This window comes from Triturus cristatus, chromosome 4_1, assembly GCF_964204655.1.
Source record: "Triturus cristatus chromosome 4_1, aTriCri1.1, whole genome shotgun sequence".
NCBI lineage: Eukaryota > Metazoa > Chordata > Amphibia > Caudata > Salamandridae > Triturus > Triturus cristatus.
Genome location: NC_140585.1, coordinates 1,063,355,296 through 1,063,371,551, shown reverse-complemented (window position 1 = coordinate 1,063,371,551; position 16,256 = coordinate 1,063,355,296). Strand labels below are relative to the sequence as shown.

At 41.8% G+C, this 16,256-nt stretch overlaps 1 protein-coding gene across 2 annotated transcripts in view; it reads right to left on the bottom strand.

Moving 5' to 3' along the window:
• Positions 1–16,256, bottom strand: part of BRD1 (bromodomain containing 1) — a 510,476-nt gene that overhangs the window by 70,114 nt on the left and 424,106 nt on the right. For both annotated transcript variants that reach the window (XM_085654056.1, XM_085654057.1), the window contains exon 10: positions 15,357–15,478. In XM_085654056.1, the coding sequence (XP_085510182.1) occupies positions 15,357–15,478 (122 nt within the window). The remainder of the gene's footprint in view (positions 1–15,356; positions 15,479–16,256) is intronic.

Sequence of the window (16,256 nt, the reverse complement as noted above, 5' to 3'; positions counted from 1 at the left end):
TTTTTAAAGTGCCTGATGTAATGGGGTGAATCAGCAAATTACTACCTGATAAACCATTAGAGGCCACACACACCATTAACTGTTGCCGAAGATGTGCTTCTAGTTAAAATTAGTTAATTAAATTCCTTTTTTTGGAGGTTGCTAGACTTGTTAATCGGAATGGCAAACATTTAGCAAGGGAGAAAGCTGCCGACTTTGGACCTAGGGAACCAGGTTCGAGCCTCTGCAACATTTTGAGTGGAAGGAGAAGTCTGTGAAAAAAGTCAGACTCTGGCAGTTCCGATACAAGCACTTGCTATATTGCTATATATGTAATATAATATACTCTCTGTGGGATAGAACGTAGAATGGTAAAAATGCACATTGTTTCATGTGTACGCAGCCTAACTTTTATTTGAAGAACAACCAGTATTGTAAATCCAGCCAGTTGTGTAACTCAGATGATTATCCATACTTCAGCGTGAAGACAAGCACCTATTTAAGTCAATTCATCTGCCTTGTGTTCATCACCTTGCCAGACATGCATGCTCATTTGCAAGCTTAGAAATCTTGGTCAGTCAAGTGGTGCTAAGGAGCCTATACTTCCTGTACAGTCATTTGAATGAGATGAGCCCCTCACCGCCCCCAGCCAACAAGGGAGGCATCTGTGATAATGGTAATTTGCGAAATGGTGATGGGGTTTAAGACTGTTGTGCACCGGAATGTTGCTGTTCCACCACTACAGAAAGCAATCAGTGTTAGCCTTGACAAACACTGAATCTTCCCATTGACCCATCTTCACTTGTGACCATTGAGCCAATACACAATGGAGGCATATCAAGCCTGGTGTGGGGTACAGTAGTCATCATGCCTAGGTCTGACTGTGAGTTGATGACTGGGCTAAAAAAAGAGGTAAGAGCTACTAGAATGCCAACACCCTGCGAGGGTTGGGATAGGCTTTGACTGTGACCTTGTTAGGTTTAACCCCTAGAAAGGGCTGTGTCTGGAGGGGTTGCAGGTGGGATTTGGTTGAGTTTATTGTGAACCCGAGGCTGTGAAGCAGGGAGAAAGTAGTCTGTGTATGAGCTAAGCATTGCTGCCAGACTGCTCTCCTGATCAGTCAAGGTAGGAGAAAACATGGATGCAACTCCTATTTAAGTGAGCAGCTACCATTGCTAGGCACTTTGTGAAGACACTTGCAGCAGTGATGACCCTAAACAGAAGTACTTTGAATTAGTAAGGATTGCCACTTACCACAATTCTGAGGTTGTGACAGTGGGCAGGATGTATGGGGATATGGAAGTTGGCATTCTAGAGGGGACGTGGAAGTATGCATCCTTGAGGTATAAAGAAGTCATGTAGTCACCCTGTTGAAGTAGAAGGATACAATCCTTTAGAGCTACTATGTGGAAATGTTCAGAGAGGATGTAGTGATTCAGGGGTCCAAGATCAAGTTAAACTACCTTCTCTTGAGGATTAACAGGCACTGGTTCAAATGGACTCTGTTTGAAGGAGTGCTTGCACCACTTTGTTCTGAAATGACTTCCTCCCAGCAGAGAAAGAAATCCTGCACTCTCCTCAACAGTTGTTGTATGATTGGGGGGAGGTGAGGAGGGAGCAAGTGCTTGGAGGTTTAGACCACATAACCTTTACCCTTGCCCTTGCAGTCACTACCCCTGAAGGCACCCCATTGTACCTACGTCCAGTCTGCTAGTGGAATGAGTAGTGTTGCCTCTGATATCCATGGCAGTGGCCTTGGAGCATCCTCTAAACTGCTGCCTTCGAAAGGAACCTCTAGTAGTCGAGGTCTGAAGGGCACGTAAAGATTTTCCATCCACCCCTCTCCAGGACACAGAGGATTGCAGCTTTGGATATAGTCTTGCCCTCTGCGACTATTTCCCCCTCTCCTCCTGAACTCCTTTGGGTGATGCTTGATTAACACCTGCATCCCAACCCACTGTGTCCTGTCATAGCAGGAGAGAAGCCCAATAGAGTTGCCTATTCTCCAGTGGATGGTGGCCCCTATTGCTACACTTTTGCCAGCAGCTTCAAGCTTCTTCCTCTCTAAAACAGGGGAGTGTCTCCTTTGGCCTGAGCTGAAGCCAGTTTGCATGCAAGTTAAATGATCAGGGAGTAGGAAGTAAGGCGTGACATGACCCTGATGTAGGTACGGTCATCAGGAAAGGACTTACATTTTTTCTTGACCCTTGGTGTAACCACCCTGGATTTCACAGATTCAAGGTGTCAGAGGAAGACCCTAACATGCCCTTTAGCATGGGTACACATTGGACTGTCCTTTGGGACTTTAATAATGTCTCCACAGGGAAATTTTCTATTTCGGGTGGGACATGCACATCTACCTTGTGGAAGGTGGCAGACTGTTGGATCACCTTGTGGTATGATGTGGTGTTGTTCAGAAAAGATGCCCTAACAGGGTAGTGGTCCAGATCTAGGTCTCCCCGGAGATCGACAACATAATTGCCCCACTAAGTCTGTGGGCCATGGCTTAAAATCATATGGCTCAGCAAGGCCAAGAGAGCATCAGGGACCATAAGAGGAAATGCGGGGATCACTCTTCTTGAGTGTGGAGGTAGAGGAGGTGAAGGAGGCAGTGTTAAAGGAGGAGTTGGGGAGGATATAGGCAAGAAGGCTGATGCCCAAGTCCTTGTATCTCTTAGACGGTCTTTAAAATAATAAGCCAAGCAAGAGGATTCATTTCAATCATCCAGCTGCACAGGAAGTGACCACTGGATTTCACATCTCCATCTGCACATAAAGTGACATCATTCCTCCCCCCTCGTAGGACCTTTTTAATAGCATTCGCAGTGCAGAAGCTTTCAGAAATCCCACCAAATGCAGGCCCATCTGTGCCAGTCAGCACTTGGACAGTGTCCAGTGCTAGGAACTCTAGTCCTCCCCCCCCCACCACCACTACGACCCTCCATGCCCTCAACCATGGCTGCCGCTACACATGCTGCTGCCTCACTGCACCACAAAACATCGAGGGAGCATTCTTCTGCACTTCCTCCAAATGTTTATGTATTTAACAACACCAAACACTCATTGCACTAACAGCACCCAACACCCCACTCTCTCGCTCATACTCACCCAGTCCTAAAATCACCCACACAACACTCCACCCTCACATGCATGCCTCTCAACATCCACTTACTCACTCACTAAACACACCATGGAGATCTGGGACCCACTGCACAACAATGCCCCAGACCTACTTTTGCACATATAAAGCTGGCTGGGTTCAGCTTCGTCACCGGACATCACCACAGCCACCCTGCCACTCCCTCCCGCTCCCGGCTACAAGACAAACTTCAGAATCCCAGAGATTGAATCGCCATCATTCACAAGAACACAATCAGCAGCAAAACCTCCATGGACACGTCATCCTTCAACTTCTAACACCTGTCGTTCAAGCACCAAGTCTCAGCCAACTTCACTCTCAGCAGCGCTCTAATCTACACACCATCAGGACTGTGCACTAACTTCACTAACACCATCATGAACTTCGTTACACCACTCTCCCTCGACGCTAGCAATTACATTCTTCTTTGGGACCTGAACTTTCAACAGTAAGACCATACCAACCCTAATTAAAGATCTTGAAAGCCTGGGCTACACCTAAAAAGTAAATGGACCTACCACCCCTCCTCCCCCCAATATATCAGAACAAGATTTAGAATGCAGGCCAGTTGGTTCATGGAGGAACTCAAACTGATGAAACACCATTGCAAACAACAGAAGCGCAAATTAAGAACGAGCCAGAACAATGCAGACAGGAGCACTTTTAAATCCGCCCTGAGAAGCTACAGGTACCACCAAATGATCCAGACCACCAAAAGCGTTGCTCATCAATGCAAGCACCAACACAAGCACAGAAGTCTTCACCATCGTGAAGGATTTCATCTCACTAGCGGCCATCTCCAACTCGATCACCCCCTCACAGCACCTCTGCAACAAAAACACCACCTGGTCTCGATGTTTTGCATGTCTTCTTCATCGTCCGTGTCTGTGCTTCTTCCAGGATCTTCAAAAAACCTGTGGGCATCAAGGACATCCTAAGTACACTCCTTTAGAGTAAAGGAATCACTCCCCTGCATCGGAAGGCACAGCAACAAAGCTGACCGTTCTGCTGCTCCTGACGTCTCACAGACTCTGAAAAGCTCAGCAACACATGTGGTGGTTCTGCAACTCCTTCGAGGCCTGACCTGTCCTCTCTGCAATTTTGAGGCCAGTAGCCCTCGTCGGAACCGCGGAGACCTAACCCCTATGCCCAGCAGCGACTTTTCGTTGCCAAGGCTTGTTGGCCGTGCACTCCAGAGATCTTCAGGCTACAAGAAGCTCCAGCATCTCTTCCTGACAAGAGCAGCGTCCTCACTCAATCCTCTGCACCATGGGCCTTCATATTTGATGTGCTGGGTCAAGGTCCTCTTGCGACTCCTGTGCATTCGGCCTGTGGGTCCTCTCAAGGATCTTCTACTTCAGGTGGCTCCCTTGCTTGCTTGGGGCCTGCTCTGACTCTCCTGCTTGTGGAGAGTCCCTTGGACCTTGCTAGCCCAACGGTGCTCCTTCTTTGCTTTACACGCCTGTTGCAGCTGCCAAGACTGGTTAGTGCTCCTGTCAGACACCGACCCCCTGGTTCTCGACTTCCGAAGAGGGACAGCTCATGCACGGGTCCCGGTATCCTCAGCGTCGCCTAATCCTCACCGTCATCACTCCTGAACCTTCTGACATAGGTGGGCACTGCTCTTCTGTGCCCCCTGGTCATCTCCGAGTGGCATAGACTCTGTCTCCTCTGCTTGTAGGTTCCCCTCCTCAAGAATCCACCCTTGGAATCCACCAGCCTCTTGCACAGTCTTCGCAAACGGCATCTTTTCTGAAGTACTCCAGCGTGGGCTACGGCAGTTTCCGACATCACTTCGCACCTATCCACTTGGATTCCCTGGTGTAGGTATTCTGGTTCCTGGTGTATCCACGGGTGGGGTGACTCTCCAACCTTCTGTTTTCCACGGGGTTTCTTCAGGGTCCACCTTCTATTTCAAAACTGCAACCGCGACTTTCCTGTTTGACTTGTATTGATACCCCTTCCAGAATCTTAAGATCATGAGACAAGGTGTTGCTCAAGGTACCCAGGTCCAGAAAGGCCAGGTCAGGTTGCAGATCGTTTACCTTTCTCAACCCACATCATTGGAATAAATTGCCACTGCAATTACTCACCTGTGAAAATCACTTCCATTTTGGGAAACCGCTCAAGACCCATCTATTTTAAGGACAGCTTCTTCTATCTGCCATCCTGATCTCGCACCGAGATACACCCTTCGGGGGTGATTCGAGCACGTAATATAATAAAAATAATAATAATATTGAGTACATGGCTGTGTTTCCGCTCTGCACACATCCTCCGTGGGGTTCCTAAGTACTTACCTTGGGTGGTTGCTTGAGTCCCCAGCTCTTCTGAGCGTCCTGGTCCAAGTCCAGATTTTGGTCGCAGTTCGTTTTCCACTTTCTTAGTATAAGGTTTGGCCTCCCCCTGGAAACCACTATGTATTGTACTACTTACCTTATTTTGCAATTCAAGTATTGTTGTGTATTTGTGTTTATATCTCTTCTGGGTAGGAGATATACCAATGTGTTAGTGAGTGTTGCGTAATAAATAGACATATTTTAATCTATACACTGTGTGGTTCTTTTATATTTAATCTACACTACATGATTAGATCTGGTGAAACAAGCTGCTTAACACTCCTTCAATGGCTACCATGCAAGCCCGCATTATCATCTAAATCAGCTGTATCATTTATGAAGCCTTCAGGGGGGGAGCATGCCAAAGTCTGGGGAGGTATCCAAACCACTGGCATCACCGAATTCCTCTCGCCAGTCCGGCTCCTCAAGCTGGTTAGCTAAAGGGTCTCCAGACCCCTCTCAGCCCTCCTCTGGCTGCCACGCAGGGCGATGGGTAACGCTAGGGATGAACAGCGGTACAAAAGTACTCTCCGGCGCCAGTACAGGCGTCAGGCGAAGCTGGTCCGGCACAACCGGCATTGGCACCGGGGAAGGTACCGTGAGGTCGACCGGCGGCGATCCGGATCTAGGCCTGGATCCCCGGGGGCCCTCTGGCACCGAAATCGAAGGACCAGGGCCCCTAGCCGAGTCCGTGGAGCCCGAAGGCACACCTGCGGAGTCGGGCTGCCCAAAAATGCTTTGAAGAGCCTCGTAAAAGTTTAGAAGCTGGGCAGAGGACACTCCAGCTCTGGGTCCCGCATCACGTCGGCTGACGGACGGGGAGAAGGCGAAGAGCGACTATGCTTTTTCACCTTCTTCTTGTGCTCAGACTTACCTGATGAGTGCGAAGACTTCGATGACGAGTGGTCGTGGCTCCGCGTCCTGCGACCTTCCTCTCAACCGGGACCTCAAACAGCGGGGAGCAGACTGCCAGGGCTCTAAGAGCTTTCAGGACCGCTCCCGCATAGACTTTGAGTATGACTTCGGGTTGTGGTAGCGCTCCAGGCACCAGAGGCACACAAGGTGCCGATCTTTGACGGACATCAACTTGTGACAGGAATCACAAGGCTTGAAGACGGTCCAACGATGGGACATCCCTCGTGCTCCCAGGAGTCGAAGACTCATAAAAGACGTCGAAAAAAGTCAAAAAAGATTTAGTCAAAAAGTGACTAAGGGGGACGCTTTCTCCCGATCTGTGCTGGCACCGAAAAAGGAAGAACTGACATCAACGTGCAGGGTCGGCGCGTAAGTAGACACTGCGAGTCATCCCGGCAACCACGACGCCGACGACGGACGCAGTCGACCGACGACGCCTACTGACGCGCAGGGGTACTGCTACGACAAAATTCTCAGTATCTAGTCTGACGCCTGGGGGTCATTCTAAAGGTAAGGAATGTATAACTACAGTCTCTTTCAGATAGTGTGCATACTGTTCCCATGCTACATACCATATAACTAAAGACATTAACCCCAGAGACATCTGCTTAATCAGAAACCCTGTCTCTATTAATGAAGTCTTGGAGGCAATGAAGGTGCTCCCCCTGTGGCAAGGAAAAAGAGGAAGATTATTTACTAATTGAATTTTATAAAACATTTTGAACTGTTTTGGCTCGGATACTCAGGAAAGAAACTGACACTTTAACTGCTGGAGTAAAGGTACCAACACTGTGGGACTATATTGATTTTGTGATATTTTCTTAAAAAGGAAACCTAATGAGGACAGAAGTTTGTATCACTCAATTCCTTTTATCAATGCCAAGATATTTTCACAGATGTTGTCAATAAATCTTCTACAGTCCTTGCCAGTATTGTTACACAACAAAAACATGGCATTCTGCCAGGCCAAGATGTAATCTTGCATAATTGCGTAATATGGACATGACATTACTTGAGGTTGCCAAAATCTTGGAGAGGGATGTTAGCATTTTCCTTTTGGTTGAGGAGAAGGTATTTGACAGGATCTCCTGGCCTTAGCTCTAGGTAATCATGCAATGCATTGGATTGTGGGCAAGCATGTATTAGACAGATACAGGAGGTATGTGTAGATCCTTGTGCAAGGAATTTAATATCAGATATGATTTTGGACCTATACAAATCTGCAGAAGTATATAATTCCATTTCATTTGTTATTTATTTGGAACCTTCTCAAATTTAATTATGGTTAAAGATGCAATACGGCTAACGGCAAATTAAAGAGGTCTAGGATCAAATTGTCAGCGTAAGATGTTGTGATTTATATGACATCAATTAACATTCTGTACCGCCTGAGTATGAGGCTGAAATATTTAGCAGAGCATCAGGCTATTATTTAAATACAGAAATGGAAACCCTGGCACTCTAATTATTTACATATACAATTTTTATATGTGAATCTTTCAAAACAAGAAAACAAAATGATGTAGAGAAATACCTCCTGACACAGAGAACATCCAGAAGAGCATATGTTGATCATTCAAACACTGATTTATTCACTGGTGAATGACCAAAAGCATGATCAATAACATTACATCAAATATCAAAGTGTTCATGAAAATGATTTTTTCTATGAAGTTCTTGAAAATCCAATTCTTGTCATTTGTTTCGTTACCACCGTGACTTCCTCAGGGCTGTAGAAGTAATCATGAATACAATAATTGGTATATATATATGCAGAAAAAAAATCTGTTTATTTATATTATACAACCACAAACTGTCTCATTATGTCAAGACAGAGAAGTAATGTGGGATAGAAACCAAGGAAAGATGGTCACACCTTAGAAAAGAAAGAGAAAAAGAAGAAACCCAGAAAAAGACAGGTTAAAATATTCGAATCTAAGAACACCAATAAGTGAAGAAGACTCAAAAGCACAACTCCAAAAACACTATGGTGCGATTTATACCGAGATACTTTCAATTACAGTAAATCTTTAAAAAGAAATCACGTGAGAATGAGAGGAAAAGAAAGACTTAAATGGTCTCAATGAGGACTTTTCTTAAGTGCCCAGAAACCGAAAGTTAACTATAAAATTAATAACCTTAAGTAATGCTTGCACTGCGCCTCAAAATATCTGCTCCCCTGTTGACTCAATTATCCCGAATAAATGCAGATTCCTAGATCCACATTCGAATCCTCGAGCCGACTGAAAGTAAAAAGTGGTATTACACCGACGGGTAAGAATCAATTACATATACATAGTATCTAAAAGCCAAAGATCTCTTCATGAGTATATACCTAAAAGTATACTTCTGACGACTGCTTTAGACCCTTGTCTTTCCTTAACGCGACTTTAGTATAAAAGATTTGTTCTTCCACACGTTTTTGATACTACGTTTATATCTGTTGATTAGTAAAGTCAAACATTCAAATATTATTAAACTATTACTCCTACATTCGTTAAAAATTCCAATACTACGACCACACTTACTTTCAAAGCGCTAAATCCTTTTTTGCATAGTCTGGAGTCAAAATTAAATAGAAATCGAATCAAATGTCCATTAATATTGCAAAGTAATCCTAAGTACCAAAGAGATATATAGAAATAGATAATTACTACATACAATAGTATTTCCCCGATCAAAGACACGAGTGTCACTTGACATTCCTACAAACACCTAAGCTCTAGCCAAATTTTAAAAACACTTACACTCGATAGTACAAGGTAATGGTCGTGCTGTCATCAGCAAATATGTATCCTTATGTTAGGGAACAGTGCCCTGTAGCTCAAAAAGAAAATACAAATGAAAAAAACACTTTTAAAAGAAGGAAATCTTAACACCGTTCTTGGAATTACCTAAAATCTCCCCAAGTTGATCAACTTGTGTTCCACTAACAATGTTTTCTAACATCTTTAAAATATTTGAAGAGGATCGGAGTCCGCAATCAAGGTACTATGATAAGGCCCTAGAAAAAATTGTAAATATAGATTTAAATTCATAAGGGCAGACCTAATTATTTAGCGGAAAACAAACATTCTAATTAAATGTCGAAAGTATATATGGCTTCCAATTAAGTGATGAGACATTGATGCTCGAAAGAGATACTAAGAATTCTCATTTCTTTGAATTTTTATATAGAACATGTATCATAACAGCTTGTCCAACTCTTAAACGCACCGGCAAAACGTAGGACGTAATGCAAACAGTGGGATCAGTTCTACCGGTAACATCATTAACCATTTAGAAAGTAAAAGCACTTCACGTCTCGTGCGGACCTAAACAGTCTATGCAATGACAATTTGAATGCTTGTATACCACCCTAATTACACTTCAGGTGCGATCACAAAAAACCTCAATTTATAAACACATAACCAATATTTGTATTGCACGTTTTGTCAAAACTACGGCGTGTATTACAAGCACCGGTAATGACCCATATCCTTGGTGGTAATTTAGAAAATTGAAGCTACAAGCATTTCCTAGCGGAGAGAATATATATTTGTTTCAACAACGCTCACACTAACTAATGAACTTCATGCCAGCAAGTCGCCGCTCTCACTCACCTGGGAAATTACTCCATGTAGTCACTGCAAATTAACTCCCTGCCGTCCGTTATGTCAAAACAAATGAGGCTCACGTCGCGATCGTATTAAATGAAGATGTTCCCCGGAAAAGCTCAAACGTCAGCATCCGGCAAACATGTAATTAGAAAACGGACTTTCAGTTTCAAGAGAAGAATTGGCCATATTGAAGTGGTAAATAACTTCTCTTAGAACGACTAAGCCCCCAACTACCTCAGTTCCTAACCTTGTAATTTAGATTAACATTTGCTCAACGAAATAACAAAGATGAGATAATCTCCAAAGATATCAAAAGTATGAAGATACAAAGGTTATTGGGAGAAACGTGTCAAAGCCAGCACCTAACAGGTAAATGTGATTGGGAACGGACTTAATAATTAAAGAACAAACGCGGGCATGAGAGATTGGGATGAAAAAAAGGAGGAAGGAGATGCCCCACACCAGTTATGTCTAAAAAAATCAGACAGCACCCAAGTTTGGTTTACCAGCTACATTGCTAAAGTATCAACATATATGTATGTAAAATAAAGAGATAGACATAAAGCGTCATGCCCAAGGTTATAAATGTCTGCTTAGATTTGGACAGCATCATGATTTAACACATTTAAACTTGAAATTATACCAACTCATAATGAATGTACAATTTTAGATAAAAAGACATTTCCAACAAATTTCGTATAGATTCCATGATATTCCTGACTCCCAACATTATTGAATCATACCCAATGACATGTTCCATGGTATAATTAATTGTAGCAAACATGTTACCTACATAGTCTACATGTTCAAATGATTCATATAAGAACTAGAGGAACGTGTTAATACTTTTCATATTAAGGTTTTTTGAATACAGCATAACTTTAACATCACACTAGAGATACAGCCTGAGTTTTCACAGTTATTCAGATAGAAAGACATGTAACTCTCTATCAACATTTAATCCCTGTTCGACCGCTCTCAATCTGATGAGCCATTGAGTTTCTGTCCTGCGTAGATTGAGAAGGCGGTCTCCCCCTCTCTTTTGTGATTGTGTTTGGGTGATGCCATGAAATCTGATACCCGTCATGCTTGCCAATGGGTGTGAATCATTAAAATGCACAGCAAAGGTGTAGTCCATGCTGTTATTTTGTACCGCCCTAATGTGTTCTTGAATTTTTTCTTATAGGGGACATAATGTACTGCCTTTGTATTTGAGTCCACAAACACAAATTATGCAGTAGACCACAAATCTGGTGTTACAATTTATTAATTCCCGTACAGAATACTTTGTCAATGTATTGTATTGGAAGTCAGTCAGTTTGTTTAAAGCATATGGGCAGACATTACACTGCGTACATTTGTAAAAACCCATTGGTCTTGTCGGAAGCCAGGTTGTATTCTGTCTTAGGGGAGGAAGATAACTAGGACACAAGATATTAAGTAAAGTGGTGCCTCTCCTATATGCCACCCTGGGCTTTCTTGTGATATATTTATCTAACGATTTATCCAGATGAAGTAAATGCCAATGTTTAAGTAAGATCCTGTAAATTACATGGCTATGGATGTTGAAACCGGTAACAAAAGCCAGTTTGTTGTCACTGTCTCGTTTATTGCTCTTTTTCCTGTGTGTTTTGTGCAACAATGATTGCCTGGAAGTTTTAAGGATTCGTATTTTTGCTTTGTGGTCAGTACAATTTCTCCTGATTCTTGTCATCTCAGACATTGAATACAAATATCTCTTAAATTCTTCCCCCAGAGCACCATGTTTATATATTTTACCAAAAATTCACAAGCCAAGTGCTTTTCCGCAAGGTAGACCGATAGTGTCTGGTATTGGCTCTCCTACAGAGCGAATATCAGAGTTTATTGATGTCTACCTGCAACCGCTGGTGCATAATTTACCCTCTTATCTTAGGGATACGGGAGACATATTGAATAAATTGGAAGATGTAGAGTGGTCCAATGACTTCACTTCACTTTTCTGACACTAGATGTCCGGTCGCTATATACAAGTATACCATTAGAAAAGGGACTTCAAGCCTTAGGTGAATCATTGTGTCAGAGAGATGCAACACTTTATGAACATACACAAATGCTCTTAGATCTTACCTGCCTTATATTGGAGAACAATGTGTTCTTACATCAAGGCAATTGGTACAGACAAGCGGTAGGAGTCGCTATGGTTTCGAAGTTTTCGCCATTATACCCAAATTTGTATATGGGAAACTTTGAACAGAGACATTTATGGAGAGCGGGTCCCCCAGAAGTGACTGAACATATTATATACTGGTCACAATACATCGATGATATTTTCATGATTTGGTCTGGTGATGAGAGATGCCTCGTAAGATTGGTGGAACATCTTAATAACAACATGTACAATTTAAGTTTCACACATAAATCTAGCCGAATTGAAATTGATTTTCTAGATGTTCTTCTTTATGTGAAGGGCAACAAAATCTTATCTAGACTTTTCAGGAAAGAGACATCATATAATTCTGTCTTGCATGCAACCAGTGCACATCCTAGCTCCCAAATTAATGCCATTCCATTGGGAGAAATGACAAGAATCAGGAGAAATTGTACTGACCACTCAGTGTTTCTCCTGGAGTTGAAAAAACTGGAGGAATGTTTCTTGCAGAGGGGTTACTCGCAAACAGTTTTAGACAAAGCAAAAACACGAATCTTTAAAACTTCCAGGCAATCATTGCTGCACAAAACACACAAGAAAAAGAGCAATAAACGAGACACTGACAGCAAATTGGCTTTTGTTACCGGTTTCAACACCCATAGCCATGTAATTTACAGGATCTTACTTAAACATTGGCACTTACTTCATCTGGATAAATCGTTAGATAAATATATCACAAGAAAGCCCATGGTGGCACATAGGAGAGGTACCACTTTACGTAATATCTTGTGTCAGAGTTATCTTCCTCCCATAAGACAGAATACAACCTGGCTTCCGACAAGACTAATGGGTTTTTACAAATGTACGCAGTGTAATGTCTGCCCATATGCTTTAAACAAACTGACTGACTTCCAATACAATACATTGACAAAGTATTCTGTACGGGAATTCATAAATTGTAACACCAGATTTGTGGTCTACTGCATAATTTGTGTTTGTGGACTCACGTACATAGGCAGTACATTACATCCCCTAAAAGAAAGAATTCAAGAACACATTAGGGCGGTACAAACTAACAACATGGACTACCCCTTTGCTGTGCATTTTAATGATTCACATCCATTGGCAAGCATGACGGGTATCAGATTTCATGGCATCACCCAAGCACAATCACAACAGAGAGGGAGAGACCGTCTTCTCAATCTACGCAGGACAGAAACTCAATGGATCATCAGATTGAGAGCGGTCAAACAGGGATTAAATATTGATAGAGAGTTACATGTCTTTCTATCTGAATAACTGTGAAAACTCAGGCTGTATCTCTAGTGTGATGTTAAAGTTATGCTGTATTAAAAAAACATTAATATGAAAAGTATTAACATGTTCCTCTAGTTCTTATATGAATCATTTGAACATGTAGACTATGTAGGTAACATGTTTATGCTACAATTAATTAAACCATGGAACATGCCCTTGGGTATGATTCAATAATTTTGGGAGTCGGGAATATCATGGAATCTATACGAAATTTGTTGGAAATGTCTTTTTATCTAAAATTGTACATTCAATATGAGTTGGTATAATTTCAAGTTTAAAAGTGTTAAATCATGATGCTGTCCAAATTTAAGCAGACATTTATGACCTTGGGCATGACGCTTTATGTCTATCTCTTTATTTTACACACATATGTGCTTATACTTTAGCAATGTAGCTGGTAAACCAAACTTGGGTGCTGTCTGATTTTTTAGACATTACTGGTGTTGGGGATCTCTTTCCTCCTTTTTTTCATCCCAATCTCTCATGCCCGCGTTTGTTCTTTAATTATTAAGTCCGTTCTCAATCACATATATGTTAGGTGCAGGCTTTGACACGTTTCTCCCAATAACCTTTGTATCTTTATACTTTTGATAGCTTTGGAGATTAGCTCCTCTTTGTTATTTGGTTGAGCAAATGTTAATCTAAATTACAAGTTTAAGAACTGAGGTAGTTGGGGGCTTAGTCGATCTAAGAGAAGTTATTTACCACTTCAATATGTCCGCTTCTTCTCTTGAAACGGAAAGTCAGTTTTCTAATTACGTGTTTCCCGGATGCCGACGTTTGAGCTTTTCCGGGGAACATCTTCATTTAAGTACGATCGCGACGTGAGCCTCATTTGTTTTGACATAACGGACGGCAGGGAGTTAGTTTGCCGTGACTACATGGAGTAATTTCCCAGGCGAGTGAGAGCGGCGACTTGTTGGCATGAAGTCCATTAGTTAGTGTGAGCGTTGTTGAAACAAATATATATTCTCTCCGCTAGGAAATGCTTGTAGCTTCAATTTTCTAAATTACCACCAAGGATATGGGTCATTACCGGTGCTGATCGATTCTTTCACTCCATACTGCAAAAAAGTGGGTTAGGCGAGACACACCTCTAATTGAACAACAGCGGATGATATTCTGGAAAACATTTGAGACAGAGGCTGCAGTTTATCATGCGAAAGGAAAAAAGGAGTACCAATATTTAAGGTTTATATGGTGCTAAATTTATGACTGGCTTCAATGCAATCCTGAAAAAACAAATTGTTTAACTTGAGCCTAAAGGAGATCTAATAATTTGAGGCACTTTGCACCATCAGGCTGATACATATTTTTTTTTTATCTTTCTTGACTCAAATTATATTATTTTAGTATAGGATTAAAATTATTATTTTGTATTTTTTTTTTTATATATATATTGAAACACGACATATGATGACTTATTTGTAATTTTGTTTTTCAACTACAAAAGCAATTCTACGGTCAAACACTCAGATTATCAGTGCCTAGCACTCTACCAGTGGACAGCTAGGTGGAAATGGCCATGATTACTGATATGTACAGACATCCTCACACTTTCCCCAATCCTTGGTAGGTTTCAAACTTTAAGTGGATGATCTATTGAGATCCCATAATTGTAACCAGCCTTAGAATTCCTTTACGACACAGTACAACAGTAAAATGGTGGCACCGATAAACGTTCAATGTAAGAACCCAAAACTGTGCCCTAAACAGTTATTGAAAAAGAGCAAACATATATATATATATCCCATAATTTCACCAACAACAAAAAAAGAAATGTCTCATGTGGCGAAGATCAATTATGATGCTCAATAATATATACAGTACTTGCTGGAAGCAAAATGTAAACTTTTTTTTTACTACATATAGCGACCATCCACAACATATAAAATCTGCAAAAGCTCAGATTATAACTAAAATAAATGTTAAATTACCAGCTGCAATTTTCGCTGCTTTCGTGTAGTTTCCATTTTCAATACAGGACATCAATTCACTTCTTTCTTCTATAGTGTGTCTTCTTAATCCATATGATTTACCCGTTTCACACTTTTGAAGGCTGAAACAGGAGAGGCAGCTATTTTATGTTATGTACCAAGAAGATTGCCCACTCATGTGAATACTGAATTGAGTATTTAATGCTACACGTGGAGAGAGTATCAGCAATAGTTGATGAAAACCTGAAAATCCGAATAATATACATTTGCCTATTCTTAATACTTCATACCATTATTCTGCCATTTTAAGCAAATGCAAATAATAGTTCTTACCACCACCATATTTAATAGTACTGAAGACTGTTGATATCAAAATGATATGAGGCTAAATTAGCTTGGTGATTCGAATTTGCGCATGTTTGATCACTAAACACCAGCAGTCCTGATACGTAATACTGCATTTTAAAACTTATACTGTAACTCGAAGGTTTCACCATGAAAAGCTAAAAAGAAACATGACTTACCTGTAACAAACAGTTTGCACATCTAGTGTTACAAATCTGGATGCTTTGAACTTTCCGGTCATCTTTTGTTTTGCATGACTGCCTGGAGAGGGGAACGATCAGCAAGAGAATCGACACTCACAGTAAGGTAACTGACAGACTATTGTTGGGTAGTCCAGCTCAAGCTAAGTTGCCTGTTTTTCTTACTTGGTTGGGGGAGTTAGCAAGCTAAACCAAGCATTTTAACACTGGTTCACGTTACAATAACGTTGCATTAATAATGTGTACTATATAATAACAATTACATTTAGGAGAACCTCACCACATGGACTGTTGGGTCATGTGCTTGGGGTGAGCGCTGGGTGAAGTTACAAACCAGAAAGATGATACAAGAGGG